The following is a 17,700-nucleotide window of genomic DNA, read 5'->3' as shown; positions in this document are numbered from 1 at the left end:
CATTTAGGCCAAACCCACCGAGAAAAGAATAACCGGCTAACATAGTTGTCGTTACACCGAAGGACGCTGCAGGCTGACGAAGAAATCAGCTCGGTTGAGCGTCCCTTGGCCATGAGAAATTCACTGGGACCTCTCAACGGCGAAGGAGATGATGAGGGGGTGGCAACCGTACGTGGAGGACTTGCCTGCCCGCATGTCATTCATTCTGTTATGCCAATAATATATGCGAACCATCGGCGACACCGCTATTTCCCCTTCGAGATCTTGGTCGGCCATTTATCCCAATTCGATATACTGTAATTAGTTCGGGTTTCCATGCTGTACGACCATATGAGACCAGGAGTATTTGACTTTCTTGCAAATTGAGGCACAGCAGTATTGCGTAGGGATGATGGAGAAAAGACCTCCATATTTAGGTCGGCCAGGAAACTACCAGTATGCGTTAGTAGCAAGAAACGAACAGCGGTATTTCAATACTTGGTGCACCTTGTGCGACCAGCTTTTTAGTAAAAATGTATAGTCAAATAAATAGAGATCCGGATGGCAGTTGGCCTGTTCGTGTATGTCCTCAGTCAGCAAGTCAGCCGAGGGCAACCGACTGGACCACAGAAAGGCGGCAAGCATTGAGAAAGAGGGTGTGTTGATCACTTGTCGATCGGGAAGCGGCACCAATTAACAAAACCCGCGTGTTATAGGCGTGAACCAACTAAGTGCAGCCAAGCTTGGCTCACCAAACAACCAGAGTTGTAAAATTCAGATTGGGGAAGAAATTGGAGGGAAGGGCACGTTCCCCACTTGTTGGGTATTTATGTATTTTAGAACTGACAAAAAAAAGGGGCCTTGAAAGCTGATTTGATTGTAGAGTAGGCTCCTGGTTGACTTGGTAGATATTCGAGTACAACATGAAAGTACAGCTCGAGACTTGACCCCATGGCCAAAGGATGTAAGGGAGGCATGCCGTGTTGGTGAAAAGAGTTCGCGGCAGCAGATACCGTACTGCCACCTCGTGCAACCATAAGCTGTGTTCCTGCACCTTACCACAGCCTCAAGCAGAGGACATGATTGGTCCAGCATTTGGAATCATTCTGTGACTTCAGGCTTTATTTATGGCACAGTTGACTGTGGGGTCCAAAAGGACGAGTAATACGCGCTCGACGTCCGACTAGACAAGCCGAACTGTCATCCAATTCATTAAAGATTACCCCACACATGATCACCGGGCCGAAGGCTGACCAGGTTGAGTAGCATGTTTGGGTGCCTGGAGTATATTACTTTTGGGCGAATTTCCTTCGCGGCGCAGTAACTGTGTGCGTTTGCATACAGTGACTGGTCACCCACGTCGGGTGTCATTCTGCTCAGCCCTACCGCATCGGCGCGTTTATGATCCCGGGGTCCCCACGTCAGCCGTCATGACGAGGCAAAATATCTCCCAAGCATCTCACATGAGACTTGCCCCTGACCACTGCCACCGGACTGTATAGCATACTACCGGATGCTGCCACAGTATTATTCTCTCAGGGTAATGACGAATTTGACAACAGACTGGATGGAAGTTTTGATAACGAGAAACAAAATGAACGAGAAAGTAACATCGGTTGAACTCAAAAAGGGCTCCGAAATCAGCAAAGGATCAAGATAACAGCCAGGCCACTCGGCGAGCACGAGAATAGAAGAAGAACTAGCCACCTTGGTCATGATTTAGCCCAAGTCAAGCCTCAGATAATTGCCCAAATCCCACCGCCGAATTCCCCGAAAACCGTCGCCTCTCAACATGGATCCCATGTCGATAGCAGCCGGCATGGTGAAAACAACAGCAACATGCACCACGCTGTTGCAAGCCATCGGCCGCTACATCGTCGAAACCAAGACCGCTTCCGTTGCAGTCTGCGAGTTCCACGGCATGATCCGTACGCTCGACTACTCGATCGTCGAAATATCAAAGCTTCTGCACCAGCGCGGCCCCGAAGTCCTACCCTTTGAGCGCAAACACCATGAGCACATACAAAGCATTGTCAACTCGTGCGCGTGTACGCTCGAGAGGTTGGAAACAAAGCTCGACGATGGCCAGTGGCGACAGGGCGAGACAGACGACTTCTCAACAGCAAGGATTGACTTTGACCTGGCTTTGGGGTCCAAAATGATAAGGCAGCTGACAAGCCTTATTAAAAGCTACAATATCGTCCTGCAGCTGAGTTTGATAACGCTGAGTCTCACAGTAACTTGGGCCGCGGAAGGGAGCCAGGGAGAGATTAAGGAAATGATACGGCAGTTGGCCGATTCTATACCACAGCTGCATCCCAAAAGACCGAGTGTGCAGCCAAACTCCCCGTTTCTCATCGACATGAACGACGGCGTGACCGACTTCAACATGTCGATGCCTCGCGAGATTCGAGCTTGGAGGCTCTCGGCTGAAAAGGTCGCGGCCGCTGTGAGCTTGTATGACCCCGATCAAATGTCTCAATTCGACTTCGATAGCGCCATCTGCGAATACAGTAATGATTGCATTTGGGAGGCAATCCCCAGCGACAGCGGTGTTGATCTCGTCTTTGACCAAGAACACGAGTCAAATTCATCTGTAAAGGCCTCAGAGTCCCGATATGGTAACGACGACTACGTTTGCCCTCACCTTTTGCAGTCTCAATTCGAGAAAGCTCGAAAGACGGTCACTCACCTGGTTTCTTGTGGGCTTTTCATCGAGGCTTCGAGGTTCCAGCGTAAATGCATTGACTATAAAATGTCTTTGGCCAACCTAGACGAGCTACCAACCCCCAGGGCTGAGCTGGCAGACATGCAGGAGGATCTGGCCGAGATTCTCCTCAAGACTGGCACGCGAGATGGAGAGGCTGGTGCTATCGATACACTTGAAAAGTTGCTGGCTGATAAGGATAGTGAGCCGACTGAAACCCTGGACCACCACAGACGTTGTAGGCTATACCACAGACTTGGCAGCATTTATATGCTGTCGTCTCCGAGCGAACACGACCAGGCAGAACGACTGAAATTGGCAAGGGGTTTTCTCATGCGCGCCTTCAATGGGAGGCGAGAGATGGAGCCCATGCCGCGAGACCTAGTCCTCGAGTCTGGCGACCTTTTGGTTAGAGTAATGCATCTCGATCGGGACTTTGAGTCAGCGAGAAGCTACATGGAATGGATGAGGAGGGAGCTTCGGCCCGACCTATCTAATCCAGGTTCGTACAAACAGCAACGGAAGCGCCTTCGGAGCCAAGCACAGAGCAGCGTCGGGGCGGTTGCCGAGGTCCGCGCCGACGAAGCAGATAGCGAGGAGCTTGTGAACGCATACATGTGGTCACAAAGCAAAGGCTTTGACATCGGTGCTGGAAACTTCGATTTCGCGACTTGCAGTGCCTCTCGGGGAACATCTCCACTACACATGGCAGTGTTTGAGGAGAAATTGGGCATAATCAAACCCATGTTAGCGTATGCCTCGAGTCTTGAGCACCGTGACTCCAATCACCTAACGCCATTGCTCCTGGCGTGTCGCACACGTAATTACAAGGTTGTCGACATTCTTCTGCAAAACGAAGCGTGTTTTATCGACGCTGGTGGGTCAGTTGTGTCCGACTGTTGTGGAAAGTCTGCATTACACTTGTGCCAGGTCAAGAAGGGAGGTGTGCGTGTCGCCAAACTACTGGTGCGGTACGCACAGCGGCTGGTTTGCCCATTGCCACTCAAGGAATTGGCAACAACAGTGGGCTCCCGTGCCGACGTCCAGCTGCTTCAGGCAGTGGACCACGCCGGGAAATCGGCACTTTTTACCGCGGTCGAGAACGGCAACGAAGAGATGGTCCAATTCTTGTTGGAAGCTGGCGCGTGCCCGAATCTACTCGACAACCTCGGCAAAACGGCACTATACGTTGCCTGTGAGCGTGGAGATGAGCGAGTTGTCAGGCAGTTGCTCTCGCCGAAGAATGGCTCTGCCGACCCGAACGCCCCAGGGCCGGGCCTGTGCACTCCACTGATGGCCGCGCTGGAACATGGGCCCAGTATTGCGGTCAAGATGGCTCTTGCTCGAATGTTGCTAGAGGCCGGGGCGGATCCAAATAGAGCCGACGGGGACGGTCGAACGGCTCTCATGGTTGCCAAGCAGTCGAGCTTCAGTTCACAACTGGTGAGACTGATGCAAGATGCAGCGGCTATGGTGAGTCGAGTCGAGCCATCGCTGCATCCAAAGTCGAACTCATGCGGCGAGAAGGTCTCGAAAGACAGGCTGGCATGGACTAGGTATAGGCAACAGGGTAAAAGCCGGACTTCGGTTGGATAAGATGAATCAGATTCTGACGCGCTTCGTCGTAAAAACTCGGCGCGGCTAATGTGACCATCATATATTTTTGTCAATTCTTGCTTGTCATTGGGAAATTCGTTTTACCCAGTTCTGTGAATAGAAGCAAATTGAGTTAACATTGAAGTCATTGCTTTGTATGAATAGGTGCTATACATTGAGTAACAGTCAATGAATACCGAAGGGGTGGTGTCGGATTCTGGAATCGTCAATTTTGGAATGAGCTTGAGCGGGCCATCTACCACGTAAATCACATTGCTCCTGCCCATTGTCAGACACTTTGTGCCAATAATTAGACGCCTGTCACGTGTCCTCAAGAAACGGATGATAACTGAAACAAGGCTGAGTCACATGACAACGCTGACCTAACCAACGGTCCCAGCTCCATGTCCCTGGCGAAGCTGGAGAAGCTGAACAGCGTCGCCAGTCAAGCTCACTGTATCAAGTCAGTACGTGATTGTCAAGGGTAGAAAAGGGAATCAAACAAAATATAAAAGAAAAAAAAAAAGAGATCGATATTCTTCACAACCAGTATCTATCAGCAAAGTCACTCAGCATACCGTCTTTGACACATTCATTTATTCAAGGTTAGTTAGAGCATCAACCGTTCATTTCAATGTCGGCAGCTTGGAAGTCGCCCCACCCGGAGCCCAATCTGGCTCGCGTCTGCAAAGCCGGCCAGGCCAACTGGACTGACTGGGCCAACCATCCAATCCGCGGCAGCATAGCAGAGCAGAGCACAGCACAGCACAGCACAAGTCTAGCCAGGCAGGCTTTTTGCTCCGATCGCAATCCCCAGCCCAAATCCTACCCCGTGGCTAGATTGAAAACAAGCACTGCACTGCCTTGCGTTGTCTTGATCTCCCTTGTCTTGCTCGCAACATCGAGACAAAAAATCAATAACTCGACTTGCTAACCCACCATTGGCCGAATCGCCCGACACAGAAGTTGCACGCACGCACACCCAAATCTCAACAACTTGACGCACTGCGGCAGGTGAGCGAAAAGACACACCACCTACCGCTTTCGAAACCCCAGGCGCACCAAAGTCCATCTAGACCGCGTCGACTGATCCCCTGGATCTTTCCGCCCTCGCAACAAGTCGGCTAGCAGTTACCCAGCTAGCCGCTCCGACAAGCGAGTCGTTCGTTGATGGAGCGCCTCTGAAGCCGACAACCCACGACCGCGGGTGTGAGCAACGTGCGCAGGAGCCGAGCCGATCCTGGACTGCGAACAACCGTCCCTCCCTCTTCGCGCGCATCTCCGTCCATGTCGAACGATCCGAGCCCATGCTTCCCCGTCGCCAACAATCCTTTCGGTTTAGAGAAAGATTTGCTACTTATGCGGATTGAAGCTCGCGTCTTCGCTCGAACTGGCGCAAACCATCTCCATCATCATCACACCCGCCTCCCCTCCCGCCAGGGCTCAGCTGTTGCTCCACATCACAACATCAATCCTACCTAGATGGCCGGCGGGCCTAGGTATCAGCAGCAGTCGACTGGGCCAATATTTTATCAACAAAACGCGCCGAACTCGACTATACAAAACGCCCACCTCTTGCAATCTCTCCTTAACCAATTCGTCGCCTCCCTTCCTCCATCGCCCACACGATCACCAAATCGCAACGGCTCCCCGAGCCAGACGCCTCAAGGCATGTACAACCACAATCAACAGCAGGGGCACAACCCTCGGCTGAACAATAACCAGCCGGGCCGGGGGATGCCGATGCACTACAACTTTCAGCAACAATCGGCCCTTCAGCACCAATCCCACGCCCAGCACCATCCGAGTCTCCAGCAGGAGCACTCGGGTCAATCGAATAATTCTGGCGCTATAGGACACCACTCCAACTATTCCAGTGGCATCCTGGCCACTGCGAGCCCGTTCTCAGCCAACCTACCGAATGGCCACAACTCGGTAACGAGGGGCGGCCAAGCGCAGCCCATCACAGAACACTGGGCTGAGCAGTTGCGCCTGCACGAGTTGTCAAAGCGAGCCCACGCTACCATGCACGATGAGGGGCAACCGCATTACTACGCCAGAACAAAGGCAAGTGACAATAGGGTCGCGCCCTCAGCCGCCGGTGCCGATGGGACTAGTGCCGAGGGGGAAACGGAAGACAGGAGACGGCCAGTCCCTGCAAAACCACAAGAAAAGCAGTTGTGGAAGAACTTGGACTTGAGTGGGCAACAGATCAGGAGCCTCTCCATGAGCCTCTTCAAGTACAAGTTCTTGCAGGAATTATACATTTGCTCAAACAGGCTCGACACACTGACTCCGGCCATTGGTGAGCTGCGTCAACTACGCATCCTCGACGCATCGCACAACATGCTCAAAGACCTGCCCCCGGAGATTGGCATGTGCACATCGCTGAAGCAGCTGCTTCTTTTCAACAACCAGATACACACACTTCCACATGAGGTCGGATCTTTACATCATTTGGAACAGCTTGGGATTGAAGGCAACCCATTAGACCCCGAAATCATGAGCGTGATCAAGGAAAAGGGTACAGCCGTACTCATCAAGGATTTGCTCGAGAAACAACCTGGTAAGTCCCTTTTGTTCCTCGTCTAGAAAAAATCAACGCACATAGCATTTCGTAGTACTGATCTGTTTGTCTTTGCGCCACAGTCCCCATGCCTCCCCTACCGCGGAAGCCGATAACGATACAAGAAGATGTCTCTTCAGCCCTAGAACGGATAAAGGTGTTTTCTTGGAACATTCTCTGCGAGCGGTATGCGACCGAGAACATGTACGGCTACACCCCATCGGGTGCTTTACAGTGGGAGTACCGTAGGAGGAAGATTTACCAAGAGATCGAAGAGCGCGATGCGGACTTTCTGTGTCTGCAGGAAGTCACAACGGAAGCTTTTCGGGAGGACTTCAGCCCCGAGTTGGCAAAGCTAGACTACAAGGGCATACACTTCCCCCGCACCAAGGCTAAGCTCATGAGCGACAGGCAAAGCCTGCAGGTCGACGGTTGCGCAATCTTCTACAAGAACAGCAAATTCATCCTGCTTGATAAGCAAGTCATTGAACCACAGAGCATTGCCATCAACAGAGCCGACATGAAATCCCAGACTGATATATTCAACCGTGTCATGCCAAAAGACAACATCGCGGTGTTGGGATTCTTCGAGAGCCGCAGGACGGGTGCCAGGATGATAGTTGCCAACGCACATCTAGCGTGGGAGGGTACACTGGCCGACGTCAAAATCGTCCAGACGGCCATCATCATGGAACAGATCACCAAGTACGCGGCCAAATACACCAACTGGCCTGCTTGTGCAGACAAGAAGATGATTCGGCTACCCAGCTCGGACGAAGGCGAAATCAAAGACGAGGTGCTCGTCGAGCCGGCGCCATCTCAAGAGTATCGCAACAACACCGACATTCCGTTGTTTGTATGCGGTGACTACAATTCCACCTCGGACAGCGGTGTCGTGGAGTTGCTGTCGAAGGGCCGTTTGGCACCTGATCACCCAGAGCTGGCAGGCCACGAGTACGGTATCTTCACGCGCGATGGCATCGAGCACCCATTTAGCCTCCGGTCCGCGTATGTGCACCTTGCCAACACGCCGGACGACTTGCCCTTCACCAATTATGTGCCAGACTTTGCCAATGTCATTGACTACATCTGGTATTCTTCCAACAACCTCGAGGTGGTGGAGCTACTTGGGCCGCCCGACTTGCAACATCTCAAGCGTGTGCCTGGTTTCCCAAATTACCACTTCCCGGCTGACCACATCCAGATCATGGCAGAGTTTGTCATCAAGGCAAGGAAGGACAAGAAGAGCGGCGGCGGAGGTGGCGGTGGACAAGGATCATCGGGGGCGTAGTGGCGTCGTTGATGTGCTTTTTACTCACTGGTCGACCCCTTGCTCCCCGCCCTTTTCAGTTCGTATCATGTTGCGTCTTGACGTTTTGCTTGTCTGGGTTTATCGTTTCGTTTCGTTTTCTTTTTGTCTTTCTGCGTTATGTATGTTTTTTTTTCTTCTCTTTTTTCCCTCTTATCAAGTCTCGATTTTTCCATTTTTCATCCCATTTCGTTTTTGGATCTGGTCTTATAAGGAAAGGAAAGAAAGGAAAAGAAAAGGGCGGCTCTCACAGCAAACGTCTACTTGTAGGTAGCTTTTGTCCGGTCTGTTTTTTTTTCTTCTTGGTTTTCCCCGGCTTTAGGGGAGTCCATTTTTCGCTCGTGTCAAGCGTTTTCATTGTCGAGAAACTCTCCATTCTCCCCCTCAATCCAGTCCAAAGGATAATGAAAGATGAAGAACAAAAAGAGAAAGAAGAGAGAGAAAAAAGAAAAGGAATTCAAATAAAACCGACCCTTTCTCGTGTGCTTGTTTTGGGGCTACTTGAGTCGGAGTAACTTTTTCTGGCACGTAACTGTCCTTGCAAACGAGAGAATTTTTGTACTGGTCTTTCTTTTTTGGTGATCCAATATATCGTGGAGATATTGAGAGGTAGTGTGCGCAAAGGCAGAGGGGATTTCTTTCTTTGTTCACTTTTTGTACTTTTTTCTCTGTTCTTTTTTTGGTTTACTCTTTTACCACTCTTTTGCTCATGATCCGTCACTGGATGGTTTTGTGGAAGGCCAAGAATGAGCTGGGAGATGGTCCAGGGCAAACCTCGGCCGCCCCGTGAGGTCTGGTGGCTTTATCTTTTTCTGGTCCCGCCGCCTGGAAATTTCCGCCTTTGCCACTCTGGGGAACGTGTAGTGGAAGAGTCTGGATTGGTAAAGATGGGTGGGAGGCTAGGGACTTGGTCTGCAAATGAAATTCATTGGTGGTTATTGATGAAAGAGGATGCCGGATTTCTATCTTTTTATTTGCCGATTAAGAAACCAAAAACACACAAAACAATATACGAAGTCCCCCACAGGGGGGGAAACAACAAAAGTCCTCTTATTATCAAAAACTCTGGCACCCCTGGTGTTTTTGAAAGTCTCGGGTCTTCTTTCTCCGCGCCCTTATATGTCGTCTACTCTGGTTATAGGACGAGTTGTCCCCCGCGGAGTGAGCGAGCTCCGTCTGCCTCCCGAGACTTCCGGATATGACCAAACGGAGATTGTCCTGTTCTTGACTTTTTTTTCTCTCTTCTTTGTTTTTTTTTTTTCTTCTTGCAGGCATCATGCTAATATCGGGACTGATACGGGGATGTTTGCACCTGAATCTGGGGCCCCGGACTAATCCCATCCCTGAGTTTTCATCATGCCGTATGTCGAACCAGGCAATATCCTTGGAATTGGGGCTATCAAAGCAGAGAAAGGTAAAAAAAAAAAAAAGTGACAAACGGCTTTGTTTACGTAGGAACATGATCCACTTGGGGGATGGAAACCTCATCCCGGTATGAGGCTATATGCCAGGCAAGAGTGCCCAGATTTGGTTAAAAATAGGTCTTTGGATATTATCATAGTTCGAATTCCTTCTGGTTGGTGAATCTACATCAAACCATCCGAAGAGTCACAAGGGGTCAAGCAAGGGCACTCGAGAAAAAAGAAAACTGCATCAGTATCAATTTTTAGAGGCGAGCAACGCATTGGAAATTGCACATTTTTTACGTTGCAGAATATATCAAAAGTCATCAAACACCTCCAAAGCCCAATCCTATCAGACGGAGAGCTATGGGATAGGCCTAGTTGTATGGAGTGGAGTAAGCCCAAGCTGCAGGACAAATCAGGATTCTACCGACGAGGAAATAGTAGGAAACTGATAAAATGGTTATAATTTCTTGAGGGGCCGTCGATTCCGTCTAGCCAAAATACAAAAAGCGACTTAGGAAAACAAGATCTTCAACTTGGGTCGCTTCCAGCCGTCTGTAAAAGGCTTAATCCCTTGGCGCCGATGCACTTCTTTTTTTTTCTTAAACAAGTGATGAACCTGAGTTGGGTGCGCTAAACCCAACTGGTATAAACAGATAAAGGCATCTCCTATAAAATTCTCGCATTTTCTGTCAAGCCCTCGTGTGGAAGGGCGTGGCCAGGAGGAGCTGACTCCAACAAGCCATTCTTTCCATCAATGTAGGAATCCGGTGGGGAAGTGAATACCTTAGTTGATACTCGCTGACAGAATCAACACCAATTCCCAGCGTATTCATCGCAGCACCAAAAAGGAGACACCTTGTGGTGGGCGTATAAGCCCCTGCTGGGGGACCACAGATGTAAGAGGCTTCTACGCAACCGGTGAGGCGGGTAAACGCGGGTAAAATCTCCCATCTAAGCCTGGAATGGTCTTTTTTGAAGAAACGCCCACCCTCCTTCATAAAAGGAGACCCGAGTGTTGGCCAGATTATTCAGCCTTCAGTAACAGCCCATCTCCTCCTATATGCATTTAGTTTCTCTCTTAGGGGCATCTTGGTCGCGTGCCTCGCAAGCTTTCCGAGAAGGACCAACAACCGTCGCTTAACCGCTGTGCCTCCTCCTTTCTTTTTGTTTTCTCCTTCCCAGATTCGTTTCGGCGTTTCTTCGAAACGTGTGACTAAGGAATAGAGAGACGAACATGTTTATGAAAGACGCGGATGCAGAATGCAATGCCACACCTCGTAATGAAGTAAGGCTTGCATCCTCTTTTTTTGTAGGCAAAACTTGCCATGTCCGGATATTGGGGGTGCTCGTCGTGTAACAATAGGTTGTCAAATACGGAAGCAAAGCTTACGCATTGGGATGTGTGGGCAATAATGTTAATATTAGCCGTACGTGCCGGCCGTGGTCTTTCCCATCTCTTTTTATTTTTCTTTCTCCATAGCCCGGTTCAGACACAGACAGTATTGTCTCTCTGTTTTCACCCGGAACCAAGATTTTGTTGCTGTCAAACCCCGAGAAAATCTAAAGACGCCAAGGCTGGTGCCGCCAGATATTTATTCGCTTATCTTGGTTGGGTTTTGGAGGAGGGCGGGTGGTTGCAGTGGCCAGAGACATCACAACCACATTCAGCATCGAAACCGTCCCATACAATGTAGCTTCTGCTCAAGACAACAAGAAAAAAAAAAGACAAGACAAGACATTACGGCATGCCGTGCTGCAGATTATGGGTCCTTGTCTATACGTTGTGATTCGTGTAGGGCTTGAGGGCTTCCAAGAGACCAAGGTCTAGGCATGAGCCAAGAACGCGCCGATGTGGCACGGCCAGGTCGGGATGGTAACCTCGGGATGTGTAGCATCCATCGTTCGGGTGCGGGGAAACACAAAGCTGGGGGGCGGCTATGCGGGACTCGCACATCTATCCTTCATCTCAGAAGGCAGATCAATATATATGATAAAATACTTGCTTGATCAAATGGATTTATACTTGTACAAATATATACCTAGGCAGAAAAAACACTGTAGGTTGTCAAGCAGACAAACCACCCCCTTAGCAACGAAACTGTCCCCCCTCAAAAGGGCTAATTTTGCTGAACTTCTGAACGGTGAAGGGTGTTTTGGTTTGTTGGATGTCCGGGGCAAATCCCCACAACAACAATACCTCCTCGGGAGGATCAGAGACAAACAACCAATAAGATCAAAAAAACGGCCGGATAGATGCTGGAGCTAGGATCTTGCCTCTCGGTCACACCCCAACAGCAAAGCACACTTACCATCCAAGTCCGAGGTAGCGGTTAGACGTGTCTTGTCTCGCAGGCACCATGTCCCATTCGCTCCAGCTCGCCTTTCTCTTGGAGGTTAAGCTAGATCGGGTCAAGGTTGAATGTCTGAAGAGGCAACTAGTTCTTGTGGGCAACTCTTGGAGGGAGGGTGATCTCGCACACATAAGGGGTGCTGTTTCGCCGAGCTGATGCAGTCCGGACTTGTCTCTTCAGTTGAACTCCTTTCTTCAGCGGGAAAGCCAGATTTGTTTTGAATTCACACTACAACCGATTGTCGACTCATAGCGTATCTGTCAATCTCTTGGCAGACAGACCAGATCAAGCAGCATAGGTGATAGCCTGCATACAAGTCATGACGAAGTCGGCCAAGTCGCTTTGACATTCCCTTTAATATTTCTTTCAAGAACCAAGCGAACAAAGCCAAACCTACGAAACAATAATTTTAGAGAAAAGAGGATTTCACACGGCTCAACCCAGAAAGCGATTGTGGCTACATTTTGCGCCCGCCCGCACTGGTGCCCGAGCACGTTGTATTATCCCAAGCGAGGACAAGGATGGTCTCATGGGCGACGGAGCAATCAAGTCGAACGAAAGCGACGCTGAAAGGGGCCAGAAGAATCCAGTTGTGATTCAGAACAGACATTTATCAGACCTTATAAGCTGACAAAAACGACGAGCCACAAGGGTAGAGCTGTCAAGGTTGGAGGGAAATGCACGAGATAAAAAAAAATCCCAACCAGCAGAGAACGAATCGCATATTGTTCTCGAATGTCCCGTGACTTGTACTGCTGATAAGTTGTGGACTTGGTCTAAGGTTACTCCAAGGCAACGTAGCCTGCTGGTTAACGATTATTGGGCACAATCAACCGCCCGGGTGGCCAAGGTCTTGAGCAAAGGAGTTTCACGAAAAATCAACGAAGAAAGAATCGAATGATATTGTACCAATCCCAAAATCAACAAGGAATGTGATGGTTTATGGGAGACTTTCAACAAGTGTTTGGGGAAGAGGAGCAAAGAATGCCCAAGAGACAAAGCCACGACTCGACCGAAAACGCTAAAACAACCTCTGGTTCGTCTATAGGCAAAACGAGAAGGAGGAAAAGAAGAAGGAGGTCTCAGCGAGTCGGTTCTGTCCCCAGGACAGGCAGGCGCTGCCGGGGAGATACTGGATGAACTCTGGATACCTGCCGATACCCCTCCACGTCAAGCCCACAATCTGCCCACCATCTGCCCACCAAGCCTGAACAAGGACAAACATTGCGACATCTTAGCATTCCAATCTCGAGATCCGAGACCTGCCATTTTCAGATTAACCCCGATACAGGATTAAGCGAGCGTTGCTTTGAAGAACTGAGAGTTACGAACGAGAATCGGAGCCTCATTAAATATATAATTTTATGTTATTTTCCCCCCCTTGTTTCTGGAGGAAACCTAATCGGCTCGATAGTGAGTATGGCAACTGGGGGCGGCACTTATTGGCGTGAAGAGAACCTAACTCTCTAATTGCTATCTTTACAGAACAGACATTCCGAAAAAAAAAAAAAAAAAAAAAAAAAAAAAAAAAAAAAAAAAAAAAAAAAAAAAAAAAAAAAAAAAAAAAAAAAAGGGCCGACCGGATTGACTGCTGAACAAGTGTGCAACTCCACTCTTCCAATACCCAGAGTGACGGTACCGAGGTCGTTGAGAGGGAGAAAACAAGGAGAAAAAAGAAAGAAAGGAAAGGATCACTCTCAAAAAAGGGTCAACGACCAACCCCACCATCCAACTCGCTACGGATACAGCGCTTTGCGGGACCTTGGTCCTCCCCGGAACAGCTTTCCGGCAGTGGCTGATTGGTCAGTAGCAGGGGTTGACTAGCGTTTTAGCGTAGTATTTTGTCTCCCGGGTGGGCTGCAAAACTCAGTTTGCTAGTCGCAATGTACTATTGGGCAGCAGCCAGCCCCCCCTTTCATCAGGGAGTGGGCAGCAACAGGAAGAACAACAACAACAGCCGCCAGTCACCGTCCACCTTAACGAGAGACTCTTCTTCCCAAAGCTCACCTTCATCACCGCCGCAGTCACAGCCTCTCGCAAGGTCCAGTTCGACAAGTCGGGCCGTCAATCGGCGCCCGCTCTTGTTTGGCCACGCGAGGACAGCATCCACCGACAGCAATACCACCCCTCAACGAGGAGGCGCTGACGGGGAAGCTGCCAGCGGTGACAGGGAGCGCCCCGCCCATCCGAGCCGCTGGCACCACCACTTGCATTTGAGGAGAACAGCGACGTCACCGGAAGCAGCAACGTCGACGCCAGGAAGCAGTGCCAAACAGTTTACGTCGACTGAATCGGATCAAAGCCTCTACTACTACTCATCCCCAAATTGGCCACTTCCCGCCGTCGACGCGACAGCCCCGCCCTGTGTTGACCGACACGTGCTAGCCACAGCAGAACCTGATCCCGATTCTGTTTCCGCCTCCGCGCCACTACCAAATCGGCAGCTCCAAGAGCCATCTGAATCCTCGGGTCACTCAGAATCGTCTTCAAGTTACCAGACCTCGGAACTGCCGCTCACCCCACATTTGCAACCTGCGAACACCGACTCAAGATCTGCGAACACATCAGCAACCCCCGGATCACACCCTGTTTCAGCTGTTGACGTCGTCAATACCATCTCGCCTTCAATAGCTGCTCTCGCTGCTGCATCCGGAGCTTCTATACCATACGCGCTCGCCTCGCCTAGCAAAAGCTCCTTCAGCCAACGCATCTCACAACACATTTCAGACAGGCGGTCCCAAAAGCAACAGTCCTCAACCCAGGCGCCGTTGCCCTCATTCGATCAGACATCATCAACTCAGGCACGACTCCATTCGCACGAAACAAACAGAAAAAATCATCATGCCGCCATGCCACATGGCACCTCATCAAAATACAAGCTCAACATTATACCCCTCACACACACCACGGACAGCCTCTCGAGCGCCTCTGCTACTACATCTCTAAGTAGCCGCGCCAGGATGTCCTCGACGGATCATCACTCTGACGCCGAGGGCTCTCAACATCGCCGAAATGTCCTCGCTCAGAGGCTTTTTGTCAATCGAAATGGCAGAACATATATCGCTGAGCCGAATATCCTTTATCCCCTGCCGGTCGACCTGCCAGAGATCAACCGCCAGTCTATGCGCACGCTCATGATGCTCAAGCTCTTTGGCAGGCCGATATGTTCACCCGTTTTCCATGATCGCCCGCCCGTCCGCGTGCTAGACATTGGCTGCGGCTCTGGATTTTGGAGTATGAAGTGCCACCAGTACTGGTCCAAGAGGGGCCATCCAAACGTTCAATTTACTGGTCTTGACATTGTGCCCATCGGAGGCGCCGGGGTGTCTTCCGGCAGCAATCGCAGCAGTGGCAGCAGCGAAAGTCTCGACATCCCTCCGCGACCGGACAGGGACATGAAGTGGCGTTTTGTCCGGCATGACTTGCGCAAGACTCCCTATCCATTTGCCGATAACGAATTCGACCTCGTTATGCTACAGTCCATCTCCTTGACAGCGCCCCAGAGCACAGGCGACGATCTCATGGACGAGGTGATGCGCATTTTGCGTCCCGGCGGCGTCGTCGAGTTTTGGGAAGCAGATTACATCGTCCGCATGCTGCGTCCGCATGTCCCCACCACGGCAGTAGGGTCCGGATCGGGCAAACAGGCTGCCGACGATGACTCTGAGGGCTCGGAAGACGACTCAGATGAGGATGAGGACTCAGACGATAGCTCATCGGAGGAGGACCCGGATAGGGCCGCGGCTTCGTTGGGTGCTTACGTCATGACGGCCAACACACCCATGTCATCGCCGCTCAACAACTACTTGGTAGAGTATAACAGCTGGGTGACCAAGGCGCTGGAAGGGCGGTCGCTCAGCCCGGTGCCTTGCACCAGCATCAACCCGCTTCTGCTGCAGGAGGAAGGCCTACTGGGGATCGGATCCAAGCGGCTGGCGGTGCCACTTTCCGAGGTCAAGTGGGAGCGCGAAGGCGTCGGCGGCGTGGTGACCAAGGATGGCAAAAGCTACGTCAAGGGCCTGCGGGGTGAGGGCAGCGGTGGTGCCAACAATAACGACAGCAGCAGCACTACCAGTGCCGGCAGCAAGGGCAAGGCCCTATCAGCGAACCAGGCGGCGGTGCGGAGGACGGCGTTGCTGACCGTTGTACAACTGATCCAGAGCCTTGAGCCGGTGTTGAGGGAGGTGAGCGGGAAGAGTCAGGACGAGTGGGACGGGTGGCTTGGCAAGATGATGAACGACCTGTTGAAGGAGAATGGTACAAGCTGGGGGGAATGCCTCGAGGTGGGGGCTTGGTGGGCCAGAAAGAGGAAGTAAGATGTGGTGATGGGGGTTTACAAAGGGGCTCTGAGCGGTTATTTGTACTCGTTTTTTCCATCTCCTCCCTTTTTGGATGTTTGTTCTTTTGAGCTTGTCTTCTTCAGACTTCAGACAAGGTTATGGCAAAGGCACTGGCGGTATGCGGCGTTTTTTTTTTTTTTTTTATGAACTCAATTGTTTTGTTCATTCCAATCTTGATTATTATGATTTCTTGTTATCTATGTCTCAGAATATGGAGCTTGGCTAAAGAAAAGGACGCTTTCTTGAAATGTATCCATTCCTCTTGACGTCTTTCCAACCCTTTAGTGACTACATGTTTTCGCTATCGGCCTTGGGGTTTTGTGATCCTTGCAACTGTTATCTGCGTTCACCTTTCTTCATTTGATTTGCCTTGCCTGATAAAAGGCAGACCTGCCGGAGTGATCATTGAAGGGGGGAACGATCAAAGACCTGGCTTCAACGCCACTCGCCGTGGGATCAAAAAGATCACCACCTTTTCCCGATTATGCTGTGACGTAGAACTTTGGGTACCCCCAAACATGCGGGTAGTTTTTTTTTTTTTTTTTGCTGTCGGCTTCCAGCGCTTTTGTTACCTTGGAGATACGTGGGGGGTTTCGTTTTCGTCTCTCTTTTACGGTTCACTTGGGTGGTGTGGACGAAGGTAATATAGACTGGCAGTCTAGCGTTTTATAAGGCTGTTTTGTTTTGTTTTTGTCGAGGTAAGCAATCCCCGGGAAAAGCGTCTTCTGGGTTGCTTTTTTTAAATCTTGTGTATGGATTTTTTTTCCTCAACCGGGGCTGTATCGTTTGTTTAACGTCCTGTATCGTTTCAAGTAGTATAATGCCTCGATCTCTATTTCCACACAAAAACACGTCAGCTTTTCCGCGCCCAGAAAGAACTACTATAAATCCTCCCCTGGGGATGAAAGGTCAACAAAAAGAGAAATACCTTTCTGCACAAACTCGGCGCGCGCGATCCCCTCCCGTATCTTGTCCTCATCGCGCAGGTGGGCGTTGGACATGAAGGCCTTGTGCAGTCGCGGGCGGAAGTATGTCAGGCCGCCTTGGGGATAGTCCTTGCCGAGGTTGAGGAGCTCTGGTTTTTTTTTTGTTTTTTTTTGGTTGTTGTTTTTTTGCGTTTAGTGTTGGCTTGTAACGGGGTTGTGTTAGAGCCGATTTAACAAGGTTGGCATACCTTTGTAGATGGCAATCACCTGCCTTCGAAGCTCCGGGTTTGGCGTTGGTGGCATTGTCGCGGTTGTCGGGGTGGTTCTTTTTTTACATGGCGTAATTGCGCGGACGGATGATGGATGATGAATTGAAGAATGTAATTGAGATTCAGCTATTGTTGTCTGGGGGCGGGGGGATTTCGGCTCAGCATGACGACATCAGAATCTGGGGGATGTGGTGCATTATCTTATCTGCACTACACCTCGGTAGGAGGCTGTGCTCTGGTACCATCAC

At 50.5% G+C, this 17,700-nt stretch overlaps 3 protein-coding genes across 3 annotated transcripts; 2 read left to right on the top strand and 1 right to left on the bottom strand.

The window, feature by feature from the left end:
• Positions 1 to 1,771: 1,771 nt before the first annotated feature.
• PgNI_06494 (uncharacterized protein) lies at positions 1,772 to 9,254 on the top strand (the record flags this gene model as incomplete). Its single annotated transcript, XM_031126518.1, has 6 exons — positions 1,772 to 4,242; positions 4,683 to 4,749; positions 4,893 to 5,114; positions 5,246 to 5,296; positions 5,765 to 6,848; positions 6,932 to 9,254. 6 exons carry the CDS (start codon positions 1,772 to 1,774, stop codon positions 8,137 to 8,139), a joined length of 5,103 nt encoding a protein of 1,700 aa, XP_030982418.1. The 3' UTR covers positions 8,140 to 9,254.
• A 4,546-nt stretch (positions 9,255 to 13,800) lies between these two features.
• PgNI_06493 (uncharacterized protein) lies at positions 13,801 to 16,233 on the top strand (the record flags this gene model as incomplete). Its single annotated transcript, XM_031126517.1, has 1 exon — positions 13,801 to 16,233. The coding sequence occupies one exon, from the start codon at positions 13,801 to 13,803 to the stop codon at positions 16,231 to 16,233; it is 2,433 nt and encodes an 810-aa protein (XP_030982420.1).
• Positions 16,234 to 16,337: 104 nt separating this feature from the next.
• On the bottom strand, positions 16,338 to 17,578 carry PgNI_06492 (uncharacterized protein). The gene is made up of 3 exons (XM_031126516.1): positions 17,432 to 17,578; positions 17,186 to 17,332; positions 16,338 to 17,089 (listed from the first exon to the last, which is right to left on the bottom strand). Exons 1-3 carry the CDS (start codon positions 17,484 to 17,486, stop codon positions 17,025 to 17,027), a joined length of 267 nt encoding a protein of 88 aa, XP_030982419.1. The 5' UTR covers positions 17,487 to 17,578; the 3' UTR covers positions 16,338 to 17,024.
• Positions 17,579 to 17,700: the final 122 nt, after the last annotated feature.

The sequence above is a fragment of the Pyricularia grisea genome, chromosome I (assembly GCF_004355905.1).
Source record: "Pyricularia grisea strain NI907 chromosome I, whole genome shotgun sequence".
NCBI classification, from domain to species: domain Eukaryota; kingdom Fungi; phylum Ascomycota; class Sordariomycetes; order Magnaporthales; family Pyriculariaceae; genus Pyricularia; species Pyricularia grisea.
This window is presented reverse-complemented; position numbering and strand designations above follow the sequence as displayed.